The following is a 27,447-nucleotide window of genomic DNA, read 5'->3' as shown; positions in this document are numbered from 1 at the left end:
GTAGTGGGTTTACAACCACTTTAAGATTCTCCCCCACAGTGTGTATGAAAAGCACACTCACCAACCATAAATACAGTATTTAACATCCCTCAAATAATTTGGGATGATAACCAATATAACTCCTCTGCTCATATTTCCAATACTCAATATGTGATACCGTAAGAGGTTCACCGACACCAGGCCCTCCAGATGTCTTTCTCTCATTCCATGGAAAAGTAATCCAAAAAGTATGATAGATTGTGATAGTGTAGTGTTTTTAATAGTGTTTTATAATGTTTTATAGTGTTTTTTAGTGTTTTGTATTAAGAATTTAATATAAAACAACACATTTAATTTTTCTACCACCAGCACCAACACTAGCAGCCTTATTATAGATGCTAGCAGCTTGTATAGAGCCGGCGTACATTCCAAGAACCGGAAGCGATGCCCGAGACCAACAGGAAGTGACGTCAATGATGGCAGACGTGCAGGCTAGATGCATTTTGCAAAATCTGCATCAAATCAGATCTGAAGCTCCTGGAGTTCGCACTTCGCATCTTTAAACATGGTGGCTGGAGAATCTTAAAAGGACTATATTACTTATGGGATTTTTCTTGCACTTATAAATGAATTGAGATATTAATTATGGATTAATGGTTTATTACGTTATATTTTTAAAATGTATATAAAGTATTGGAGTGGTATAGTAGTGCCTTACTTTTTTAATGTTTTGATTTGAAGGTGGCCTTATCCACTTAAAGGGGCAGCTGCACTTATACACACATTTTGTATTTTTCACGTTGTTAGCGCCATACTTAACACATTTTTTAACCTAGAGATGAATCTAAGTCCCAGAATTATTTCATAAAGCATGTAGCTCTCTTTCTGTCTTTCTAAAAAAGCTGATGTGTGCGCTTTCAGGGTATCAGATAAATCAGGCAATGCGCCATAACTATCATACATAAACTTAAAATAAACTATAAAAATGAACTTTACACATATGACCAGCAACATTACCTATAGGTTCGTCTGCTAGAGGGTTGGGAGATAGTAGTTCTTGTGAATCCATGATTACGCTTTGCGCTGCAAAATAGATAAAACTAATTGTTAGCAGTGATGCACACATACATTATATACTGTATATATATATACATGTGTGTGTGTGTGTGTTTGTGTCTGTATCATGGGGTTACAGAGTGTCATAGATGCCACATTTATTAAAGGGGTGTTCCAGCAAAACATTTTTTTTTTAAAGTCAGCAGCTATAAACACTGTAGCTGCTGACTTTTAATAAGGACACTTACCTGTCCAAGGCGCCTGCGATGTAATTTAATTATTTTTTGCCCCAGGCTTTAAAATGAACTGGGCTTTAAAGTGAACTATTGTTTTTGTTTTCTTCAGTCTAACTTAAAATGCAACATTGAAATACACTACTTTGAAATATGTGCTTACTGAAAATAATCTATAATTTTCCTTTATTCACAACAAGCCCACATGGCAGGCAAACCCAATGTATTCCTGTAAGCCAGCATTTGTTACATCTAACAATCTGTTCAGACAGCTTTACCACTCACTTTCAACTGTTACTGAAAAAGACAGTACATGTGTTTGTTATTTTTGTCATTTTTGTGGGGCGGAATTGGTGGGGTTGGGGTGTCCTGATTTAGCTAAAACATCCACAGATGGCAAATATGCTTTTCATGAATGTGCCATTCAATTTCTACAAAGTAATAAAATACTTCTTTGAGATAGGCTGGGTTTGGTATATGTGAGTGGCTGTTTTTTTGCTTTAACGAGTTTCGTGTTTTCTTCTTTGGGCTCTTTGTGTTTCTTTTTGAATGCTGCATGTTAATTATTAATAGTGATGGACGAACTTCCGACGGGACGTTTCGCGAACGCGAAATGCGAACGGACCCAAACGTTCGCGAAACCGAACGTTCGCCGCGGGCCCCATTGACTTCAATGGGAGGCGAACTTTGCAAACCTTCATGTCGAATTTGCGGCCACGTGGTAATTATTAGGGGGTAAAACGTAGTCCCACCATCTGGACAATGACATAGTACATGTATGAGGTGAATTTGGGATCGATAACTACAAGCATTTTTATTTTATTTGGGAAATTGTTCTAACAATTCAGGACTATGGAGCTAATGAAGGCAATGGAGGAGAGGGAAGGTCAGGGACCAGGGTAGGCAAAGAAGAGGGTGCAGGAGATGATCACCAGCAGCGTGACATACCGGAATGACACATGCACCGTGATAGAGGCATCTGACAGCAGCACCGTAATACAGAGCACTGACAGCAGCACCGTGACATACAGCGCTGACAGCAGCACCGTGACATACAGCGCTGACAGCAGCACCGTGACATACAGCGCTGACAGCAGCACCGTGACATACAGCGCTGACAGCAGCACCGTGACATACAGCGCTGACAGCAGCACCGTGACATACAGCGCTGACAGCAGCACCGTGACATACAGCGCTGACAGCAGCACCGTGACATACAGCGCTGACAGCAGCACCGTGACATACAGCGCTGACAGCAGCACCGTGACATACAGCGCTGACAGCAGCACCGTGACATACAGCGCTGACAGCAGCACCGTGACATACAGCGCTGACAGCAGCACCGTGACATACAGCACTGACAGCAGCACCGTAAGCAGCCCCAGGAGGAAGTCAGCACAGCACAGGGATGGTGTGATCCCCTCATAATAAGAACCCCCAGGAGGAAGTCAGCACAGCACAGGGATAGTGTGATCCCTTCATAATAAGAACCCCCAGGAGGAAGTCAGCACAGCACAGGGATATCATAAGCAGCCCCAGTAGAAATATGACACCGCTCAACCTCTTCAAAGAGGAGGGTAGGGGCATATAGTACGGTGTGCTTTTTTGGGTCAAGGAAGTGAGCCAAATGAATTAAGAAGGTCTGTGTGCTTGATTAAAAAAATAGTTTATAGACATATACATGGTCTACTGGTCACATGTGTTGAATTCCTCCGAGATCCATGCCTCATTCATTTTTAGAAATGTGAGGTAGTTAACACTGTGGTGAGCTAGGCGAGTACGCTTATCGGTCACAATCCCCCCTGCTGCGCTGAACGTCCTTTCGGACAGGACACTGGATGAGGGGCAAGCCAACAGTTCGATTGCAAATTGGGCAAGCTCTGGCCAGAGGTCAAGCCTGCCCACCCAGTAGTCTAGGGGTTCATCACTCCTCAGAGCGTCCACATCGGCCGTTAACCCAATGTAGTCGGACACCTGACGGTCTAGGCGTTCCCTGATGCTGGATCCGGATGACACCTGTCGATGGGTCGGCTGAAAGAATGACCTCATATCCGAAGTCACCAACACATCTTCAAACCGGCCTCTTCTTGCAGGCGCTGTTGGATTGGTACCCGCAAATCCTTCTCTGGGAGTGGGAATTGCTCCTCTGCCAGCGCACGCAAAAGCAGAATGCAGCATTTCTCGAAGCAAGGCCTGGAAGTGCTGCATTCTGACAGCCCTCTGCGACGGCGGTAACATTTCCGCCATTTTGTGTTTGTACCGGGGGTCTAAGTACGTTGCCACCCAGTACTGGTCCTTGACCCTCATGCTTTTTATACGGGGGTCCCTATTAAAACACTGGAGCATGAAGGCCCCCATTTGCACTAAAGTGGAAGCGGTGTGGTGGCCTGGCTCCTGCTCATCATCCAGGATAATGTCGTCCTCTTCATTCTCCTCTCCCCATCCTCGCACAACAGGGATCCCAGAAAGGTTTAAAGCATGCTCTTCTTGCTCCTGCTCATCCGCCCCGGCACCATCCTCCTCTGACTCCTCATCAGACTCCTGTTGTTGACTTGTCTCAGATAGAGTAGCCCCCCCTGGGAATTCATCCAGCATTGCGACTTCCTCATCTTCCCGCTCCTGCTCCTCCACAGCCTGATCAATGACACGACGCAATGCACGCTCCAGAAAGAAGGCATAAGGTACCATGTCACTGATGGCGCCATGGCTGCGACTGACCAGTTTGGTGATCTCCTCAAATGGCCGCAGAAGTCTGCATGTGTCGCGCATGAGCAGCCACTGGCGCGGTGAAAAAAAACCCAGCTCCCCAGAACCGTTTCTTTCGCAGAGTTCATACAGGTAGACGTTAACTGCACGTTTCTGCTGGAGCAGCCTATCAAGCATATAGAAGGTTGAGTTCCATCGCGTCGGGCAATCGCAAATAAGACGTCTGACCGGCAGATGGTGTCGCCGCTGAATGTCAGCAAGGCGAGCCATGGCCGTGTAAGATCTTCTGAAATGGGCCGAGATTTTCCTTGCCTGCCGCAAGATGTCCTGGACCCCAGGGTATTTGACAAGGAATCGCTGCACGACCAAGTTTAAGACGTGTGCCATGCACGGCACGTGCGTGATTTTGCCCTGTTTCAATGCGCTAAGCAGATTGGCACCGTTGTCACACACCACTTTACCAACTGTCAAATTGAGCGGTGTTAGCCACTCATCTGCCTGTGAACGCAAAGCTGAAAGGAGTGCCGGGCCAGTGTGGCTCTTTGCTTCCAGGCACAACAGACGCAGCACGGCATGGCAACGTCTCACCTGGCATGTGGAATAGGTTCTGGGGAGCTTGGGCGGTGCAGTGGAAGAGACGCTAGCAGCGGAAAAGGAGGAGGCAGCTGAGGAGGAGAGGGAGGAGGATGGAGTAGGAGGAGGAGAAGAAGAGTCAGGCCTGCATGCAATCCGTGGCGGTAAAACCAAATCTACACGGGTGCCACGGGTTACATGCTTGACGGCCGTCAGAAGGTTCACCCAGTGGGCAGTAAAACTGATATACCTTCCCTGCCCGTGTTTGCTAGACCACGTGTCTGTGGTCAGATGTATCTTGGCACCGACACTGTGTGCCAGAGATACATTCACTTGCCGCTGAACATGGCCATATAGCTCTGGGATGCCCTTCTCTGAGAAATACTTCCTTCCTGGGACCTTCCATTGTGGTGTTCCAATGGCCACAAATTTGCGAAAGGCCTCCGAGTCCACCAGTTTATATGGCAGTAGTTGGCGGGCTATGAGTTCTGACAAGCCAGCCGCCAACCGTTGGGCAAGAGGGTTATCCGGCGTCATCATTTTTTTACGCTCAAACATTAGGCCCACGGAAGCCTGCCTTTTTGCAGAAAAATGTGAGCTTGGCGTGATGGAAGGTGGAGTGGAGGACAATTGTGAGGAGAGAGGAGAAGGAGAAGTAGAAGACGAGGCTGGACGGTGAGAGCCTGCAGTGTGGCTTTGTGTGTTCCGTTGCTCCCACTGGGCTCGGTGATGGCTGCTCATGTGCCTTCTTAAGGCGGTCGTCCCTAGGTGAGTATTGGGCTTACCGCGACTAACGCGTTGACTGCAAAGATTGCAGATGGCAACGCTATTGTCAGCAGCGGACACGTTAAAAAAAGCCCACACTGCGGAGCCATGTGCCGGTGTCCTGGGAGCGCCAGATGTGACCGTACATGGTCGATGACTCGCTCCTGATACATTTGCAGTCTGCTTTGTCCCTGCTGTGCAATGTAAGTCATTGCTGCTTCTCCTCCCTATCTGCTGGTCCATATCTCCCTCTGAACTCCCCTCCTCTTCCTCTCTTGTGGGCACCCACGTGACATCACTAGACACGTCATCATCAACGTCACCTTCCCCACCGCTATAAGTAGAGATCTCGGAGTAGGCAGCAACACCGGGGACCAACCTCCTCCTTGGGCTGATCTGGGTACTGGCGTCAGACTGCTGAGTAGCGCTTGTTGCTACCTCCTCTTCCTGATCCAATACCAAGAGTGGCTGCGCATCAGAAATGTCCTCTTGATATGGATCGGAAAATAATTCCAGTGACTCAAGCGGAAGGTATGTGGTGGTGGTGGTGGTGGTCGTGTTGTTGGTGGTAGTGTCTTTGGGGGTGCACATAGCAGAGAGTGAAGAAGAGGGTGCAGATCGAGAGGATGAGGAGGGTGCAGAAGAGTAAGGCTGAGCGAGCCACTCAACCAAGTCTGGTGCATCCTTTAAAGTAATTGAACGCACCTTCTGCAACTTCCCACTTTGGCTCAAGCCTGTTGCTCCTGCCCTACCCCTACCACCCCTGCGGAAGGGCCTGCCTCTTCCTCTGCCTGTCATTTTTTAAATGACCCTGTGACAAAACTCTTAGTCCCTATACCGATGAAGGACTGCTGCAGTATAGGGCAGCGGTCAGCAGTGGTGCACGTCAACCCTATCTATTGTGGACCGATAGCGGTCCTTACAGAACAGCAGACTGTACCGCACTCAAGCCTATGTACCGTAGCACCCTATACCAAGTTACCAGTCCTTATAAGAACTTTTGTGGACCAAGCAGGTTGTGTATTAGTGTTTAGCAGACTGTACGTCAGTCCCTATACCGCTGAAGGACTGCTGCAGTATAGGGCAGCGGTCAGCAGTGGTGCACGTCAACCCTATCTATTGTGGACCGATAGCGGTCCTTACAGAACAGCAGACTGTACCGCACTCAAGCCTATGTACCGTAGCACCCTATACCAAGTTACCAGTCCTTATAAGAACTTTTGTGGACCAAGCAGGTTGTGTATTAGTGTTTAGCAGACTGTACGTCAGTCCCTATACCGCTGAAGGACTGCTGCAGTATAGGGCAGCGGTCAGCAGTGGTGCACGTCAACCCTATCTATTGTGGACCGATAGCGGTCCTTACAGAACAGCAGACTGTACCGCACTCAAGCCTATGTACCGTAGCACCCTATACCAAGTTACCAGTCCTTATAAGAACTTTTGTGGACCAAGCAGGTTGTGTATTAGTGTTTAGCAGACTGTACGTCAGTCCCTATACCGCTGAAGGACTGCTGCAGTATAGGGCAGCGGTCAGCAGTGGTGCACGTCAACCCTATCTATTGTGGACCGATAGCGGTCCTTACAGAACAGCAGACTGTACCGCACTCAAGCCTATGTACCGTAGCACCCTATACCAAGTTACCAGTCCTTATAAGAACTTTTGTGGAACAAGCAGGTTGTGTGTTAGTGATTAGCAGACTGTACGTCAGTCCCTATACCGCTGAAGGACTGCTGCAGTATAGGTGAGCGGTCAGCAGTGGTGCACGTCAACCCTATCTATTGTGGACCGATAGCGGTCCTTACAGAACAGCAGACTGTACCGCACTCAAGCCTATGTACCGTAGCACCCTATACCAAGTTACCAGTCCTTATAAGAACTTTTGTGGACCAAGCAGGTTGTGTATTAGTGTTTAGCAGACTGTACGTCAGTCCCTATACCGCTGAAGGACTGCTGCAGTATAGGGCAGCGGTCAGCAGTGGTGCACGTCAACCCTATCTATTGTGGACCGATAGCGGTCCTTACAGAACAGCAGACTGTACCGCACTCAAGCCTATGTACCGTAGCACCCTATACCAAGTTACCAGTCCTTATAAGAACTTTTGTGGAACAAGCAGGTTGTGTATTAGTGTTTAGCAGACTGTACGTCAGTCCCTATACCGCTGAAGGACTGCTGCAGTATAGGGCAGCGGTCAGCAGTGGTGCACGTCAACCCTATCTATTGTGGACCGATAGCGGTCCTTACAGAACAGCAGACTGTACCGCACTCAAGCCTATGTACCGTAGCACCCTATACCAAGTTACCAGTCCTTATAAGAACTTTTGTGGACCAAGCAGGTTGTGTATTAGTGTTTAGCAGACTGTACGTCAGTCCCTATACCGCTGAAGGACTGCTGCAGTATAGGGCAGCGGTCAGCAGTGGTGCACGTCAACCCTATCTATTGTGGACCGATAGCGGTCCTTACAGAACAGCAGACTGTACCGCACTCAAGCCTATGTACCGTAGCACCCTATACCAAGTTACCAGTCCTTATAAGAACTTTTGTGGAACAAGCAGGTTGTGTGTTAGTGATTAGCAGACTGTACGTCAGTCCCTATACCGCTGAAGGACTGCTGCAGTATAGGTGAGCGGTCAGCAGTGGTGCACGTCAACCCTATCTATTGTGGACCGATAGCGGTCCTTACAGAACAGCAGACTGTACCGCACTCAAGCCTATGTACCGTAGCACCCTATACCAAGTTACCAGTCCTTATAAGAACTTTTGTGGACCAAGCAGGTTGTGTATTAGTGTTTAGCAGACTGTACGTCAGTCCCTATACCGCTGAAGGACTGCTGCAGTATAGGGCAGCGGTCAGCAGTGGTGCACGTCAACCCTATCTATTGTGGACCGATAGCGGTCCTTACAGAACAGCAGACTGTACCGCACTCAAGCCTATGTACCGTAGCACCCTATACCAAGTTACCAGTCCTTATAAGAACTTTTGTGGACCAAGCAGGTTGTGTATTAGTGTTTAGCAGACTGTACGTCAGTCCCTATACCGCTGAAGGACTGCTGCAGTATAGGGCAGCGGTCAGCAGTGGTGCACGTCAACCCTATCTATTGTGGACCGATAGCGGTCCTTACAGAACAGCAGACTGTACCGCACTCAAGCCTATGTACCGTAGCACCCTATACCAAGTTACCAGTCCTTATAAGAACTTTTGTGGACCAAGCAGGTTGTGTATTAGTGTTTAGCAGACTGTACGTCAGTCCCTATACCGCTGAAGGACTGCTGCAGTATAGGGCAGCGGTCAGCAGTGGTGCACGTCAACCCTATCTATTGTGGACCGATAGCGGTCCTTACAGAACAGCAGACTGTACCGCACTCAAGCCTATGTACCGTAGCACCCTATACCAAGTTACCAGTCCTTATAAGAACTTTTGTGGAACAAGCAGGTTGTGTGTTAGTGATTAGCAGACTGTACGTCAGTCCCTATACCGCTGAAGGACTGCTGCAGTATAGGTGAGCGGTCAGCAGTGGTGCACGTCAACCCTATCTATTGTGGACCTATAGCGGTCCTTACAGAACAGCAGACTGTACCGCACTCAAGCCTATGTACCGTAGCACCCTATACCAAGTTACCAGTCCTTATAAGAACTTTTGTGGACCAAGCAGGTTGTGTATTAGTGTTTAGCAGACTGTACGTCAGTCCCTATACCGCTGAAGGACTGCTGCAGTATAGGTGAGCGGTCAGCAGTGGTGCACGTCAACCCTATCTATTGTGGACCGATAGCGGTCCTTACAGAACAGCAGACTGTACCGCACTCAAGCCTATGTACCGTAGCACCCTATACCAAGTTACCAGTCCTTATAAGAACTTTTGTGGACCAAGCAGGTTGTGTATTAGTGTTTAGCAGACTGTACGTCAGTCCCTATACCGCTGAAGGACTGCTGCAGTATAGGGCAGCGGTCAGCAGTGGTGCACGTCAACCCTATCTATTGTGGACCGATAGCGGTCCTTACAGAACAGCAGACTGTACCGCACTCAAGCCTATGTACCGTAGCACCCTATACCAAGTTACCAGTCCTTATAAGAACTTTTGTGGAACAAGCAGGTTGTGTGTTAGTGATTAGCAGACTGTACGTCAGTCCCTATACCGCTGAAGGACTGCTGCAGTATAGGTGAGCGGTCAGCAGTGGTGCACGTCAACCCTATCTATTGTGGACCTATAGCGGTCCTTACAGAACAGCAGACTGTACCGCACTCAAGCCTATGTACCGTAGCACCCTATACCAAGTTACCAGTCCTTATAAGAACTTTTGTGGACCAAGCAGGTTGTGTATTAGTGTTTAGCAGACTGTACGTCAGTCCCTATACCGCTGAAGGACTGCTGCAGTATAGGGCAGCGGTCAGCAGTGGTGCACGTCAACCCTATCTATTGTGGACCGATAGCGGTCCTTACAGAACAGCAGACTGTACCGCACTCAAGCCTATGTACCGTAGCACCCTATACCAAGTTACCAGTCCTTATAAGAACTTTTGTGGAACAAGCAGGTTGTGTGTTAGTGATTAGCAGACTGTACGTCAGTCCCTATACCGCTGAAGGACTGCTGCAGTATAGGTGAGCGGTCAGCAGTGGTGCACGTCAACCCTATCTATTGTGGACCTATAGCGGTCCTTACAGAACAGCAGACTGTACCGCACTCAAGCCTATGTACCGTAGCACCCTATACCAAGTTACCAGTCCTTATAAGAACTTTTGTGGACCAAGCAGGTTGTGTATTAGTGTTTAGCAGACTGTACGTCAGTCCCTATACCGCTGAAGGACTGCTGCAGTATAGGGCAGCGGTCAGCAGTGGTGCACGTCAACCCTATCTATTGTGGACCGATAGCGGTCCTTACAGAACAGCAGACTGTACCGCACTCAAGCCTATGTACCGTAGCACCCTATACCAAGTTACCAGTCCTTATAAGAACTTTTGTGGAACAAGTGAGTTGTGAATGTTTAGCAGACTGCAGCAGAAGGGCAGCAGTCAAGTATAATATCCTTTCTATATTTGGAAGAAAGAATATTATACATGTACAAGCCTATTACTGTACCACTGATACCAGTCCTGAAAAGAACCTTTGTGGAACTAATAATAACAGCAAGTCTTTAAAATTACCCTCACTGCCTGACAACACTGCTTCCTTCCTGTCCCTATACAAATTGGCAAAAAAAGAGAACGATTAGTGGTTACTGGAACAGCTCTTTTGTGGACCTTGATAGTAACAGCTAATGATGATGATGATGATGATGATGATGAAAGACTAATCTGGCTGTCCCTGTAGCATACACCGTCCTTTCCCTTTCTCTAAACTAACAAAAGACACTCAGGCTGCTGCAAGAATCAGCAGCACAGCAAACCTATCAACACCTAACACCTATACCAGTCCTGAAAAGAACTTTTGTGTACCAAATAGCTAGTGGTTTATCTCTCCCTACTCCACACAGGAACCTGTCCCTATCGTAACAGAAGAAAGAATGTAAAATGGCCACCGGATCGGGTGTATTTATAGGTTAGGGGGAATGTACAAGTGTCCATGTGCTGTCATGTCTCAATTGGCTGTCCTGTATCACATGATAAACGTGTCACCAAAGGTTAAAGTTCTTGTATACATTAAACACGTAAGTCCGCCGCGGCGAACGACGGAAAAAGGCGTTCGAACGTGCGGACCGCGAATGTCGGAAATTCGCCGCGAAACGACCGCCGGGCGAAACGTTCGTCCATCACTAATTATTAATCCAATAAAGCATGTTAAAATTATGTTTGTGCTTATTATTACATTGTGAGTCAATGCTCATTTCTTGGCTGGGTTCGGTTTCCTCTTGCTTGTTCTTCTCTTCTATTTCTACTTCTAAAAGAGAACAATAAAAAAAGTAATTTAATGAAAACCTCAGGTGTTACTGTTAGAATTTTATAGACTTCTGTTAGATAAAAGTAGGATCAGATTTTGAAGTCATAATAATATGAGGTCTTTATGCAGGGTACTTACCTTAATAACATTTATGGGCTAGTAGGTAAGGGGGGGGGGGGCACCAAACTTCATAATTTATTAATTTTTATAATGTTTTCCCTATTTTGTATCCCTCTTCTGTCTACCTCTAGATGATCGTATCTAAATTTAGTAAGAGACCCATAGACCCGTAGGTGGTAGGATTGTAAGTGAGATGGAGTGTTGTTGAAAGGCTTTTCATAGTCCTGGAAGTATAGACCATTTGTGCCTCCTTCTATATGGTTGTCTTGAATAGATAAAAAGTAGCTCCGCAAAGCTGAATGCATTTCAGAGTCTATGTGATTCAACACACTCATATGCATGACTAACCAATTAGACAATATTTTAGCTGGACACATATTATTTGGTCAAGTAAGGCTATCATCTGTTAAGGAAGGGGGCAAGGGTATTGGGCGAGGGTATAGGAGGAAGAGCAGAAGTCAATCATAAAGAAAGAGGAGACAGGGTGGAAGCTATTTATGGCAGAGAGTGAAGAAGAGAGAGTAACAGCTAACTAAGGTACACTAAGAGGGTCAGAGAAGAGCTGGGCCAGAAAAAAAGTGGGCAGATGATGGCTAATTGCAGTTAACCACACTTCAGAAGATGTGAGAGAAAAGATGATAGAGGCCAGGGCCAATGAAAGAAGAAAGCCCAAAAGAAAGTCAAAAAGCCACTGAAAGGTGCTAGGGATACCCCAATCACAAAGACACACAATACCGCACAGTCAGCAGGCTATGGATTTGAAATAACTGAATATGTTTAACCTCTTAAGCAGATATACTGCTGCAGGGCAGCTGTCCTACACAAAATCCCATACATGTATGCCAGGGTCCTGCTCCCACTGTGATTGGACATAACAGGAGCTAATCAGTGAGTTCAGCGGAGCTGATGTCCGCCAGGACCCGCCGATTGTTCTGAAGAGAGGCAGAATGGATGTCTGCCTATGTAAACAAGGCAGACCGTCATTCTGCCATAGAGGAAAATGGAAATCTTGTGTTTTAGCTAAGCAGAAGCACGGATCTATATTTTCCCCCTGTCAAAGCACCCCCCTCCACAGTTATCAAGCACTCCCTAGGGACACACTTAACCCTTTAATTGCCCCTGATGTTAACCTCTTCTCTGCCAGTGTCATTAGTAGAGTTACTTTTTTTTTAAGCACTGATCACTGTATTGGTGTCACTGGTTTCCAAAAAGTGTCAAAAGTGTCAGGTGTCTGATTTGTCCGCCTCAATGTCGCAGCCCTGCTAAAAATTGCTAATCGCAGTCCTGATAGAAATCGCTGATTCCATAAAACTATCCCATAGTTTGTAGATGCTATAACTTTTGTGAAAACCAATCAATGTCCACTTATTGGGATTTTTTTTTACTAAAATGTGTAGCAGAATACATATTGGCCTAAATTTATGCATACATTTTTTATTACATGTTTTTATTGGGTATGTTTTATAGCATAAAGTAAAAAACACAGAATTTTTTTGTTTATAGCGCAAAAAATAAAAACCACATAGGTGATCAAACACCACCAAAAGAAAACTCTATTTACGAGAAAAAAATGCCTCAATTGTATTTGGGTACAGTGTCACATGGCCGTGCAATTTCAGTTAAAGTAACACAGTGCCGTATCGCAAAAGTTTGGCCTGGTCATGAAGGGGGTAAACCTTCTGGAGCTTAAGTGGTTAAAATGCAGGAGGATGATATTAATACAACATCATAAATGTATTCATTTTGTAATTTTCAAAATTTGATTTTATCCACATAAATTTTAAAACAAAAATAAAGCTGGCAAATAAACAAGAGGTGGGCCTCTGACCTGGTTATATTGGAGGAAAATCTGGGTGGGCCTACGAGGTCCATTGTAGTAAATCTAACTAACAAATAGGGATGAGATCGATGTTCGGGTCGAACATCGGGTCTTCGCCTGTTTGCCAAAAAACAAACATTATGGGGCATTCAAGGGAAATTTGAGCACCCGCAGAACGCCCCATAATGCACTGCGAGATCGCAGTGCATTGCTGTATGATGATTGGCCAAAGCATGCACATGACCTGCATGCTTTGGTCAATCCCAGCACCCTCTTCAAAGAGAGCCATAATTGGCCAAAGGTAGGGTGCCTTTGGCCACTCATGGCTCAGGGGGACTAAGTCCATGTCCCACACTATATAAGGCTGCCTACACGGCGGCCCTGTGTAGTGTTGTTGGCGTGGGTGGAGAGATAGTGTGATTTAGATTAAGCAGGCACTTTATTCAGTTAGTGGCAGTGTATTTGATATATATATATATATATATATATATATACGGGGGTGTTCAGCTAATCCCTACTGACAAACAAGTTTAAATGCAGCACGCTTTTTAAAAGGCATAGACTATCACGTGCCATTATTACATTTTCCCATCATTGTCAAGTATGGAGGATAGGAAACATAGGAATACATGTCTTATTACCTTGAGATGGTTCGTTCATACTGTCATCTGCGAAATCTGATGCCAGAGATTGTTCTAGAAAGAGAAAGAACACACAAATCATACTGTATAAACATATGAATAAATCATATTTCACAAAACTGATTTTTGTAAGCCTTTCTGAACAAAGATTTTGAATCATATTTTGTAATGCATTTCACTTTTCATAAAACAATATATGCTGCATTGCCATCCCATCATCTGCGACACAAGTGGTTTCACAGTTTTTTGCAAATCACAGACCATCATCAGCCAGTACTTGGACTCTGGTTCATTGAAAGTTGGGTGGAAAACTGTTGGTCATTCACTGATGGTTAGGAGGAGTATGGAAACAACTAGTCAAGTAGATTGAAAAAGCTCAGGAAAGGACTCATCCACATAAAGATTTTTCTTCCTCCACAATTTGCCATACATGTGTATATACCTATATCCCATGAGATTCATGGTACAGTGGAGTTGATTTACTAAAACTGCAGAATGCAAAATCTGGTGCAGCTCTTAATGGAGACCAATAAGCTTCCAGATTATCTTGTTAAAGCTTAATTGAACAAGCTGAAGCTAGAAGATGATTGGCTACCATGCACAGCTGCACCAGAGTTTGCACTGCCCAGTTTTTGTAAATCTACCCCACTGTGTCTGCCCTCTGGAAAGAATACAGAATTGCTCAGTGGTGGTGCTTGAAGCAGAGGTCTTTTGAGAAATAAAATTATTAGCTATCCTATGAACCTGTCAATAGAGAAGGCATTCTATGGATAACGGAGCAAAATATCCCCTTGGCTTAATTTATTTCCATTGATTAAATTTTTTCACACTTCTTGTCCCATTGACACCCATAGAAATAACATAGGGAGCATTTGCCAATGGAACAGGAAGCTGCAGATAGAAGTAAAAACATTTTTGGAAGTTCTAACCCTTCGTCACGCAACCAAAAACTTTTTTTTTTTTTGCTTGGGGGCCTGGTGGAGAGGTTTTCCATCATGTTTTGTCCTGACATGGGGCACACTCTGTAAAGGTGGAAAGGAAAAACAGACATCCTAACTTTCCCAAGTGCTACCTAAAAATAAATTTTTTTTTTTTATAAATAAAAAAACGAATGTTTTGGTGGTTTCAGTGATCTGAAACCACCAATGTTGGCCTCGATGTAAAACATGATTGTATTCCACTATATCTTTATAGTTTTTTTCCATTTTCAACAAACTGCCAGCTTATTCCCCAGTTTCAACTTCACAATCAACTGATTTCAAGCGATCGATTGAAATAGCGGGTGGTAGGTTTAATTTCTGACAATTACTTGTGATTGTATGTTCCTGGTAGAGGGAACATGGTTGAAATTGATGGAAAATTGCCACATTTATGGCCAGCTTTAGAGACATGCCTCCTACTGTTTACCAAGAGCTTTTAGCTTCTGTCTAGCACAAACAACTTAATGCACTTTCCAAATAAATCTCACACATCAATAACTAAACATTGTCTATGATATTTATAGCTTTAGTTTTATGCTACTAGATAGAAGAGGTAGAAACAGGACAATTTGGTTTGTTGCAGCCTGGTTGATAAGTTGAGCGGGAAGTTTTCTTTGTTTTTGTTTGACATACATCGTCCTTCCATGTGTGCCTTGCTGTTAAGGCCAGTTATATGTTGGGGAAGATGCCATTTGTTTGTACTGTTGGTTATTTGGTGAGGGGACGCACTGGACACCTTTCCTGCCATTGCACTATTTGCTGGGTGTCCAGCGTGTCCCTATGTCTTTAAGGAGGAGTGGGCTCCCTCCAGGCAAACCTGCCCTCAATCTGTCCATTACTACTGTATATATGTGCTCCTACTATGGAGACTCTCAAAAAGTATAGTTAGGATTGCAGATAATACTGGGGTGCCTTTTGTGTGGCATCTGCAGCTTATACATGTATTTGCAAATTTGTACAAACTAAACTCCTGTGTTTAACATGAACTGCTAGAAAGGAAAATGTGGTTTGTTGCAGGCTGGTTGGTAAGTTGAGCTGGGAATTTTTCTTTGTTTTAGATAGTAGAGGTAACATGGTACAGATGTGGATAGGGCAGTAGCGATGAGCCAATACTGAGGTTAGCAACATTAACTATGGTAAATGGGGTAGTTCTGACAAGTTTTAATTGAAAAAAACACAGTATTCAGTCATATAGCCATATAGATAAAAAAAAGGCAGTGAGGCAAGTTACTATATGATGTCATCATCTTGCAATGACATCAGTCCTGGTCCATGATGGAGCAAGAATACCTCTGCCAATAACCTTTGTATCCACTTGCCGACCGCGCCATAGCACATTTACTACTACAGGGTGGCCACGCTGCACAGAATAAGGTATATATACCTGATTCTGCACTTCTGGGTTTTGCCGCCAGCATCTCGCTCCCATTGTGATTTTACATCACAAGGACCCAATGTCCGTCGTCAACCACTGATCGTTTTTGGTACACTGACAGAAAGGCAGTCTATTCTGTCAGTATAGAAGAAATGGACCCTGTGTTTCTGTAAAGCAGAAACACTGATCCATAACTTCCACTAGAAAAAGCCCCTCCCCCACTACACGGAAACATTAGTTAGGCACACAGTTAACCCCTTGATTGCCCCTGATCTTAACCCCTTCCCAGGCAGTGTCATTAGTATAGTGACAGTGCACATTTTTAGCACTGATCACTGTAATAAAGTCACCGGTCCCCAAAAAAGTGTCAATAGTGTCAGTGTCCAATTTGTCAACCGCAATATCGCAGTCCCGCTATAAGTCGTTGATCAACGCCATTACTATTAAAAAAATTATAAAAAATATATCCCATAGTTTGTAGATGCTCTAACCTTTGCACAAACCAATCAATATACGCTTATTGTAATTTGTTTTACCAAAAATAAGTAGCAGAATACACAGTGGCCTAAACTTATGAAGAAATTTGATTTTTTAGAGCAGAAAGTAAAAAATATTGTCTGTTTTTTTTTCAAAATTGAGAGTCATTCTTTGTTTATAGTGCAAAAAAATAAAAAAAAGCAGAGGTGATCAAATACCACCAAAATAAAGCTCTATTTGTGGGAAAAAATTTCATAAATTGTACTTGGGTACAGCGTCGGGTATCAGTTAAAGTAACGCAGTGCCGTATCGCATGAGAAATTGCCTGGTCGGGGGGGGGGGGGGTGGTAAATCTTCTGGAGGAGAGCAACATCAACTATGGTAAAATGGGGTAGCTCTGTCAAGTTTTACTTGGAAAAAGCACAGTATTGTGCCATACAGCCATATAGATTTAAAAAAAAAGCAGTGAGGCAAGTTACTATATGATGTCATCATCTTGCAATGACATCATTAATGGTCCATGATGGAGCAAGACCGGTCCTGCCAATATATTTTTATATTAATCTTTTTAGGTAGTGTCAGCATGTGCAGGATGAACACAGGAAGTAAATGACATGACAACATAAGCATTCCATGCAATGTGTTTCCTGAATGATGAAAGGAAGATTTTACACTCGTGCATCCACTCATAGCATAATAAAGCCAGCTGTGGAAACATTAAAAATAAAAATCCATTGCGCTGGCAAATGTTATGAAATTGACACATAAATAATAAATACGACAGTCTTTAAATGAAAACACTGAATGTCTGGTGCTAAGCAAAAAATAATACTTTGTTTAAGGAACTACACAAAAGTAATTTCCAATGGCTGTCAACAATATAACACGTACATAAATCAATAAGGGATATAAAATGTTTTATTAAAAAACAAAAACGCTTGCTGCCAAAACCTATCCGTGTCACCGGTCGGCATCGGGAAAGCTCCTATAACATGCAGAAAGCACAAGGCAAGATAGGAGTTGATTTGTTTTATTTCAGAATAAATATTTAATCAAGGGTTTGCTTTTAATAAATATCTTATTCATGAGAGATAGGAAATACTGTAGATGTCACTAAAAGCACCACGTCTCCTGTTTATCCAAACAACAGTGAAAAGAAAAGGAAGTTAATAGAATTTGCTGTGTCAAAGGAAACCTGTCATAAACAAAATACATAGGCTAATGCTGCTGACCCCCTTCTAAAAATGCTAGAACTATGATGCTGCTTATTCACCGATTGCTCCTGGAAAAGGGGGCACAACATTAGGGCCCATGCACATGGGACAGGCAATGCCACCTAATTCAAAAGGCGCTCCTTTAAAAAAAAAAAAAAAAACATTCTTTGGGAGGTAAAGTGATGGGCTATTGGCCCTTTAAGAAATGAACTTACCTGTCATGGGTATAGTGGTGGGAAGGCTGAAAAGCCACATGCCTTTCTGGAATCTTCAGTATAAAGGGGGTTCCTTCAGGGGTCTGTCACAGTTGACTGGGACCTGTTGGCGAGCTCCCCTTCCTTCCCACACTGTTGCAGGCACTTTGTGTGTTATGTCACCCTTATTTAAGGGGGGACTTTGGTTATAATTAGGTTGAATTATATTTCGCTTGTGTTCTGTGGCTTATGCCCCGTGCACACGATTGCATCCTCCAATGACAAATGTTGGATGTGAGCTTGTTGGTGGTAAGTCCGAGCGCGTGTATGCTCCATCGGACATTTATTGTCGGACTTTCCGCCAACAAATGTTGGCTAGCAGGTTCTCAAATTTTCAGCCAACAAATGTTTGTTGTTGGACTTTCTGATCGTGTGTAAGCAAGTCCGTTGGACAAAAGTCCACGCATGCTCGGAATCAAGTACAAGTCAGAAGTGTCTCGGTCTTGTAAAACTAGTCTTCGTAATGGAGATATCACGTACGTTTTGTACGTTACTACGTTCGTAATTGTTGGCCAACATTTTTGTGACTGTGTGTATGCAAGACAAGTTGGAGCCAACATACTTCGAGCAAAAATCTACGGTTTTGTTGTTGGAAAGTCCAATCATGTGTACAGGGCATTAGCGTTATGGTTTTTAATTTGATATTAATTATTTTATGCTTCTTTGAATTAATAAAGAATTGTTCTTTATATTAAAATCAATAGAAGTGCCGTGGCTTTTTCTATGCCATATGAATTGTATGTGTATTTTTTTCTATTTGCTGACAGCATATATTGATTGTTTTATATTAAGGTAGTCAAGGGTGTAGCTTTCTGTCCCAAGACCTGCATGCTTGTTCTAAATCAGTGTTTCTCAAACTTTTTGTTTTGTGCTGCATCAATTTTTTTTACAGCACACCTAAAAAGATTTAATTATTTTTGTGGTGAAGAACTTATTTGTTTTTACATATATATTTCATTTTAAATTTAATTTGAAGGATGTGCCTGCTTTTCGAAAGTAAATCAGATTGAAGTGATTGTAATCTTCTTTGTGCGTTCGCTTGCTTCCTTGCTTTTCATTTAACAGTTTCTCTTTCAGAGATCCAGATTTGATTAAGTATTTATCTATCGCTAAACAATGAACAAACTTTATTTATAAGCATGAAAGTAGGAATGGAAGGGTCCCTATTTTTATAATATAATTAAAGCTATATACAACAATTAGAGCTATAAGTCTCGTGTTACAAAAGGAACAAATGAATGACAGACTGACAGAGATTGCGTTTTTATATATGATACATTTTTTACTTTTATGACATTGATTTACAATTACATTTTTCAATATTTTCAAGGTTTCAAAATGCTAGCAATTTTAAATATTTTTCAAAAGTCCCATGGCAAAAATGCAAAAATCACGTGGCAGACAGTTCAAGAATCACTGTTCTAAATGATGATGGCCATCAGAATGAGGACACCTAGTTGCAGAAAAAAAGTACTATGCGGGAATTTTGGGATTTACAGTATCTCACAAAAGTGAGTACACCCCTCACATTTTTGTAAAAAATGTCTAAATCTTTTCATGTGACAACACTGAAGAAATCACACTTTTCTACAATGTAAAGTAGTGAGTAAACAGCTTGTATAGCAGTATAAATTTGCTGTCCCCTCAAAATAACACAACTCACAGCCATTAATATCTAATCCGCTGGCAACAAAAGGGAGTACACCCCTAAGTGAAAATGTCCAAATTGGGCCCAAAGTGTCAATACTTTGCGTGTTCACCATTATTTTCCATCACTACCTTAACCCTCTTGGGCATGGAGTTCACCAGAGCTTCGTAGGTTGCCACTTGAGTGCTCTTCCACTCCTCCATGATGACATCATGGAGCTGGTGGATGATAGAGACCTTGCGCTCCTCCATCTTACATTTAAGGATGCTCAATAGGGTTGGTTTAGGTCTGGATACATGCTTGGCCAGTCCATCCCCTTTACCTTCAGCTTCTTTAGCAAGACAGTGATGGTCTTGGAGGTGTGTTTGGGGTCATGATCATGTTGGAATACTGCCCTGTGGCCCAGTCTCCAAAGGGAGGGGATCGTGCTCTGCTTCAGTATGTCACAGTACATGTTGACATTCATGTTTCCCTCAATGAACTGTAGCTTCCCAGTCCCGGCAGCACTCATGAAGCCCCAGACCATGGCACTCCCACCACTATCACTGTAGGAAAGACACACTTGTCTTTGTACTCCTCACCTGGTTGCCACCACACATGCTTGACATCATCTGAACCAAATCAGTTTATCTTGGTCTCATCAGACCACAGGACATGGGTCCAGTAATCCATGTCCTTAATCTGCTTGCCTTCAGCAAACTGTTTGTGGGCTTTCTTGTGCATCATCTTTAGAAGAGGCCTCCTTCTGGGACGACGGCCATGCAGACTAATTTGATGCAGTGTGCGGCGTATGTTCTGAGCACTGACAGGTTGATCCTCCCACCCCTTCAACCTCTGCAGCAATGCTGGCAGCACTCATAAGTCTATTTCCCAAAGCCAATCTCTGGATATGGTGCTGAGCACGTGCACTCCACTTCTTTGGGTGACCATGACAAGGCCTGTTCTGAGTGGAACCTGTCCTGTTAAACCGCTGTATGGTCTTGGACACCATGCTGCTGCTCAGTTTCAGGGTCTTGCCAATCTTCTTATAGCCTCAGCCATCTTCATGTAGAGCAACATTTTTTTTTTAGATCCTCAGAGAGTTATTTTGCAATGAGGTGCCATGCTGAACTTCGAGTGACCAGTATGAGAGAGTGAGAGCGATAACACCAAATTTAACACACCTGCTCCCTATTCAAATCTGAGACCTTGTAACACTAGGGAGTCACATGACACCATGGAGGGAAAATGGCTAATCAGGCCCAAAGTGTTCATTTTCACTTAGGGGTATACTCACATTTGTTGCCAGCATTGTAGACATTAATTGCTGTGTGTTGAGTTATTTTGAGGGGACAGAAAATTTACACTGTTATACAAGCTGTACACTCACTACTTTACATTGTAGCAAAGTCTCATTTCTTCAGTGTTGTCACATGAAAAGATATAATAAAATATTTACAAAAATTTGAGGAGTATACTCACTTTTGTGAGATACTGTAGGTCTAGTTTACACTAAATATTCCAACAAGCCCATTCATGAAATGTTGATTGATAAATTGACTTCTCACAAATAGGAAGGACCATACAGGGATCTAAATCTTGCCAGTTCAATAGGATTTTCGTTCCATATATGGCCAGCTTTAGAGAAACATAGGGATTACCTACCAGACGTCTCCTTCTGTGAATAATGCCTGTTTGTTACAATGATCTGACAGCTTCAATACATTTGGTTCCACTGATGCAGATAAAGCATGTACTTCAGGGATTATGGCTTCTCTCTGACTTCACTTGCTGCATACTTCATCCAGGTCAGTGATTTAGGACTTGCTGAAATAAGCAGGTCAGCATGGCAGCAGTCATGATCAGAAAGAGGCAAGAAATAGCATTCCCTGTTTTCTTTTTACATAGGTTTGTTCTGAATTAACTTGTACATATCATCTCTGTAGATGCCATAAACTGTTCCTGTAGGTAAGATTACAACTTCAGCAGATCTTCTTTTCCCAAAATCGAATGTTATATTCACGTCAAAGAGGTTCCCAAAAAGCAGTTTTGCAGTTTGTCAAAAGTGGTATTGAACCCCAAAACAAACACAAACAAATTTAATTGCAGCTCACAAATCAGGCAGCTGCATTAGTTTGCTTTTTTAATCTTTTTTTCCTTTATTTCCACTTGGTGACCCAGCCAATAAGTCTGTTACTTTTTCTTCTACTTTAACAGATCAAGCTGTCCAGACAATGTGGGGGTTAGAAGGTTGAGACAAACCATTTAACTCTGACATAGTTGCTTAGAAAGGTCAGCCTTTATTTATGTATAACGTATTAGCTGGGGCTCAGCTTCATTTTGTAAGTTAAGTTCATCTACATCTGTTGAAGTCTAACACTCCACTCTCCCCAGAATGACAATGCTGTTGTCCAAAAGTTTCTGCTTTACTACTTCAGCCAGATTACAGACATCCTAAGGCCCCTTTCACATGGGCGCCTCTGCTAAGCATAATCCGCTTGCTCAATGGGGGATCTCTCCACTGAGCAGCAGATGACAGGTCCTTGCCCACTCCACTATGCAGACACAGTCCTGCTCTCCTCTATGGAGCAATCGGATGGAAATGGACCATCTATCCATTTCCATCTGATGTCATTCAATCTGATCCGCTGGACGGATGGGGAATAGGACCACCATCCGTCTGTTTTTGCTGGACAGGAACAGATCAGATCAGATGGCGGCGGTTGTCAGTGGACATGTGTCCACTGACATCTGCAGCTCCATAGACGGGACCAGAGGGACCGATCAGAAAGTGTGAAAGGGGCCTTAGACAAAAAGCGTGTTATGGACAGGAGCAGCAGGTGAAAATAAAAAAAGAATGAACACGGCCATCATATTTAAAGATTGGTAGGTTGATATATATTACATTTTTGTTTTTGGGTTTAATACTGCTTTAACAGTCAGTTTGCCACCCATTGCAATACATTTATTACATACATATAACCAGTCATGTATATGTATTCATGTTGCCAGTGCTAAATTGTGTCTGTGTTCTTTCACAAACTTAAGTTTTCTATGTCACACATGTGGAATCAATTCAAAACAAAATTGTTGCTCAGTTGTTCTATAAAAGAAAGGTGAAACCTGATAGATTGCCACTGGCAACATCTCCACTAGTCTGCTCATTTTATTTGGTCCAGTTTTAATGAATCAGTCTCATATATTTTGACTTTTAAGCCAAATTTCCCTGGCAGCTGTTGTCATTCAGATAAAATCTTCAGTGTCTCAGCCAATAAGATACTCATTCCCTTCATTTTTTGGCAAACAGCTAACTCTCATATTTTCTTTGTACTCTCTTGGCCAAAATGTAATATCTTTGGTTATCTATATTTTCACTTGATAATGTTAATGACCTGGAAATGAGTGCATAAGTTGCAGGATATAACATTTGCATCCACAAAGTTTGGGTACATTTATTGGCAGCAGGTCCGCTATCAGAACTTATGGGGCCCTGTATAGGCTACATGACAGATCCCCCCACAGGATAAAAAAAAAAATTGCACAATATCCAACAAAGGTGGTCTTATGTGGTAGCTGATGGGGCATCATGCTTCACTTTGGAATGTTAACAGAACACTGCATAGATGTCAAAAAGAGGGATGAAACCAGAGATAGATGGGTGGGCAGGCTGGGTATGAATGGCTATGGAGGGCAAGCTGGCCATAAATTAGTGATATGCTTGCTGGTGGTTTGGCTATATAAAAACCTTTAGACACACAAGTTAAAGATCTTGCATCATGGGACAAGCAGCCCCTACTAGGCCCAGGCCCCTGTGCTGATGTAATACTTCTACTATCACCCTATTGGTGGCCCTGACTAGAAGTGAATTCAGTAACATAAAGAAAATGTGAAGTTAACAAGACACTTGGAAAGGGTCAAAAGGCTGACCCAACGATGAGAAGGAGCACATAGACAGTCTTAAAGTTGAACATCAAAAAGAAATAAATGCAGAGCAGGCATCCTCATTAGAAGATTTTGCCACGGGGGCAGTGATGGAGCGTACGTGAGAGGGGAGGGGCCAGTCGGCGGCACTCACACGAGTAGATGGAGGAAGCCCCGCCGAGCCAGCTGGAGCCGAGCGCTGTGAGAGAGCGCGACGCTCCGTAATGACGTCACTCTGACCCCGCCGTTCATGCTTCCTTGCCCGCACGAACTATACCAGCTGAGGAACAGCTAAGGAATAGTTGCCTGACAGCACTAACGAGACCCGGAGCCTTGCATTGACGGCAGACGGAGGACCCCGCCGGAGCGTGCGGACCCCCCCGGATCCCCCCCCACGCTGCCCTCTGTTGTCATACCTCTCCAGTGGACCGTGGAGCCCAGAAGGAGGAAAAGAAGGGAAGAACTATGGACAGCTACGAACAGGTCAGACTAAGAGTACCCCTTCTTACTTGATTTGAATGTGTGGTCTGTAAAAACTGGAGATACACGGATAGAACAACAGAAGCAATATAGAAGTGTAATAAATATGGATTTGGGGCCCTGAACCCTGAGGAATGTGGAAGGAGTGTGTTTGAAAGCAGTGAGGAGTCTCTCTGTATGTCAAGGACAGTTACTAAATGGAAGGATTAAGAAGAGCTGATAAATAAGCACTCCTTGAAAATATATGCTGAGGCCCTGAAACGAACGTTATTACACTACGAACTGTTTTCCTTTGGTCTGTCGTCGGTTGATCTTTTTTTTTTTTTTTTTTTCTTTCTTCCTCTCTCTTGAGCTTTGAAATCAATTAAGCTTAAGTTAAAATAGGTTTTTGCTGTGCCTAAAAACGTATGCATTATAGACTAAACACTCATCAGAAAGACAAGACGGCAGTGTTGAAAGGAAAGAAAGGGGGTGTGTCGAATAAATGGTGGGCATTTATTTTTATGTGATAATGATTGACTGCACCTCATATAAGTACTGAGTGATCTCTCCCTAAAATTGTATACCCGCAGCAGATACACCAATGCACCATAGAGTGTGATGCAAAATGTAAAGGACTATGTATAAAGGGATGCAAACGGAGTGGTAAAGAGCAGGCGGATTGGTGGGCTGAGGTCAGAGCTACCAGTGAAACACTAACACATACATTTCTAAGGAAGGGAATTTAAACCCTGATTCCTATAGATATTAATAGACGGTCCTGGTAGGACATTAAGAAAGGAGTGTTGTTTGCGGCCTTGCTTCCCTCCCCTGTCCGTTGGAAATAGTTAAATAAAGGGGAAAGCTGGGGAAGAGAAAAATAAAGAGTGGCAACATGAAGGGAAGAAATCAAAAAACGAATGATCCTAAAGCCCCGAGGGAGAGCTTAAATACCAGCACGATCCAGAAATACCTCAAGGAAACAAGCCAAAAAAGCCCCGGTATAGAAAGAAAACAGGGTGCTAAGGAGAGGAGGAAAGACACTGGAAAATTAGAAGAGACACGGGGAGACACCTCAGGGGAGGAGAGGGACTCAGACATGGAGGGCAGAAGAAAGGAGCGGAGGGATATATCCCAAATACCAACCAAAAGCGAAATGATGGAAATGTTCATGAAATTAGAAAACACAATCAAAGCTGAAATTTTAACAGTAAGGACGGACATGGGGCATTTGCTAAGAAGAGTAGAGGAAGTCGAAGAACAAACAAGTAGACAGGCCCAGGAGATACTAGACCTAAAAACGCAGGCAAAAAAAATGCAAGAGGCACACAGGGATATCCTCTATAAAACGGAGGAACAGGAGAATCAAAATCGACGCCAAAACCTGAGGATCAGAGCGTTACCAGAACAACAGGGAGAAGACTTAGGAGCAAAAATGGGAAAGATATTTAATCCTATACTTGGAAGAGAAGAAGGGGCAGAGTTAAAGATAGATCGTGTGCACAGAGTGAGGAAACCCCCAGGAATAGGGGAAGAGGTACCAAGAGACGTGATTGTAGGGTTCCATCTCTGTGAGGACAGGGCTGGGATTTGGAGCGAACTCAGAGGTCTGCCCCCAGTTCAATATGAAGGGACAACGCTACAGGTTTTCTCAGACCTGTCGTCGGGAACTTTAGCACGGAGAAGACGATTAAAACCCTTATTGGAACAAATGAGACGAGCAAATATGGGATGCAGCTGGGGGTTCCCGGCGGCCCTTGTGGTGCAGAAAGAGGGAGGAACTATTGGATTAAAGTTCCTGGACGAACTGGAGGACTTCTGTAGTCGGGTGGGAATACCAACCCCCAAGATACCCTTAGACCCCCGTGAAATATAGCAATAAGTACTGATGGGGGAAGGGGGGGGGGGGAGAATATGACTGCTTTTGAAATTTTTTTTTCTTCCCCTTTTTTTTCTTGTGGACTTCTTTGTAGGTGTTTTTTTTCTTTTTTTTTTTTTTTTTGTGTGTTTTCTCTCTGCTCTGGTTTAATCGAGATTTTCTCTTTTTTTTTGTCTGTCAAGGGGGGGGGGGTGTCGGGGGGAAGCAGGCGGAGGGGGGATAGTGTGATGGAGGGATTGGGCGGGGCTCTGGCTCCATCACTCCTAATCTGTAGAGGGTGTACCCCTTCTCCCAAACGGGCGAAGGGGATCGGGATTACAGAGGGGGAGTGCCGCAGCCTGAGCCATAACCTGATAGATATTGCTTGCAGAAGGGAGTGAGGTCCACAATGCAAAGCAAAGGCCGGGATGGGGCCAGAGGGGGAGGGAGGGATGGAAGAGGGGGGCGGGAGGAGGTTGGAGGGAAGGGGGGGAAAAGATATTCCTTGCAGAAGAAGAAAAGGGAAAAAAAAAGAAAAGGGGTTCTAATGACTTACAGGATTAAAAGGGGGGGACTAAGTACCTCCTTTGGGAGCCTCAGATGACAGAAGTGAAATTTGTGTCATATAATGTTAAAGGCCTAAATTCGCCTAAAAAGAGATATAAACTACTACAGGAATTACAGCAATATAAAGCAGAGGTGGTGTTTCTGCAAGAGACCCATCTAACTCAGGACACAAATGTTAAGCTGTTTTCTGATAACTTCCCGAACTGGTTCTATGGAGATTCCCCAATAAGGAGGGCCAAGGGAGTGGCGATCGGGTTTGAGAAACATACAAAGTTCACCGTGATAGATAGGCTGACGGATCCAGAGGGCCGATATCTGTTCTTGAAAGGAAAACTCGGGGATAGGATTTTTACCTTGGCCAATGTATACGGCCCAAATGAAAATCCTACTAGATATCTGAAACAAATTTTGAAGAGTCTTGCAAACTTTAAAACAGAAGACGTAATATTGGCGGGTGATTTCAACTTTGGTATGGATCCATCACTGGATAGTACGTCTCGTGCAAGGGGGATAAGTGGGAAAAATATGAAAGCATTAAAACTCCGACTTAGACAAAATCAATTGATAGATGCTTGGAGGATACAACATGAAAAAACAAAAGACTACACTTTTTTTTCCCCAGTGCACGGGACGCACTCCAGGCTGGATTATATAATGGTCGACCATAGATTGCTTGAGACCGTGATGGAAACAGAGATAGGAATAATATCCCTATCAGACCACTCCCCGGTGTTAATGAAGATGAGGATACCTGGAATACATAGACATCCATTAACTTGGCGATTAAATGAGAGCCTTATACAGGACAAAAAAATTGCAGAAATAATACGGAAAGAAATAGAATTCTATTTCTTAACGAATGACACTGGTGAGATAACGGAGGCCTCCCTTTGGGAGGGACACAAAGCATATGTTAGGGGTATCCTCATCTCCATAGGGACAAG

The 27,447-nt window shown here is 43.8% G+C and overlaps 1 protein-coding gene across 7 annotated transcripts in view; it reads right to left on the bottom strand.

Annotated features, from left to right (window-relative positions):
• MACROD2 (mono-ADP ribosylhydrolase 2) overlaps positions 1-27,447 on the bottom strand; it is a 3,459,957-nt gene that overhangs the window by 83,875 nt on the left and 3,348,635 nt on the right. For 6 of the 7 annotated variants that reach the window (XM_077485921.1, XM_077485924.1, XM_077485922.1 and 3 more), the window contains exons 17-19: positions 13,772-13,825; positions 11,120-11,191; positions 997-1,062 (exon numbers count right to left, since the gene is read on the bottom strand). In XM_077485921.1, the coding sequence (XP_077342047.1) occupies positions 997-1,062; positions 11,120-11,191; positions 13,772-13,825 (192 nt within the window). The remainder of the gene's footprint in view (positions 1-996; positions 1,063-11,119; positions 11,192-13,771; positions 13,826-27,447) is intronic. The other variant, XM_077485927.1, reaches the window with a different exon arrangement.

This window comes from Lithobates pipiens, unplaced genomic scaffold, assembly GCF_037356315.1.
Source record: "Lithobates pipiens isolate NorthernLeopardFrog02 unplaced genomic scaffold, aLitPip1_a1.2 Scaffold_18, whole genome shotgun sequence".
Lineage (NCBI taxonomy): Eukaryota > Metazoa > Chordata > Amphibia > Anura > Ranidae > Lithobates > Lithobates pipiens.
The sequence above is the reverse complement of the archived record's forward strand: the minus strand, read 5'-3'. Positions and strand labels throughout refer to the sequence as shown.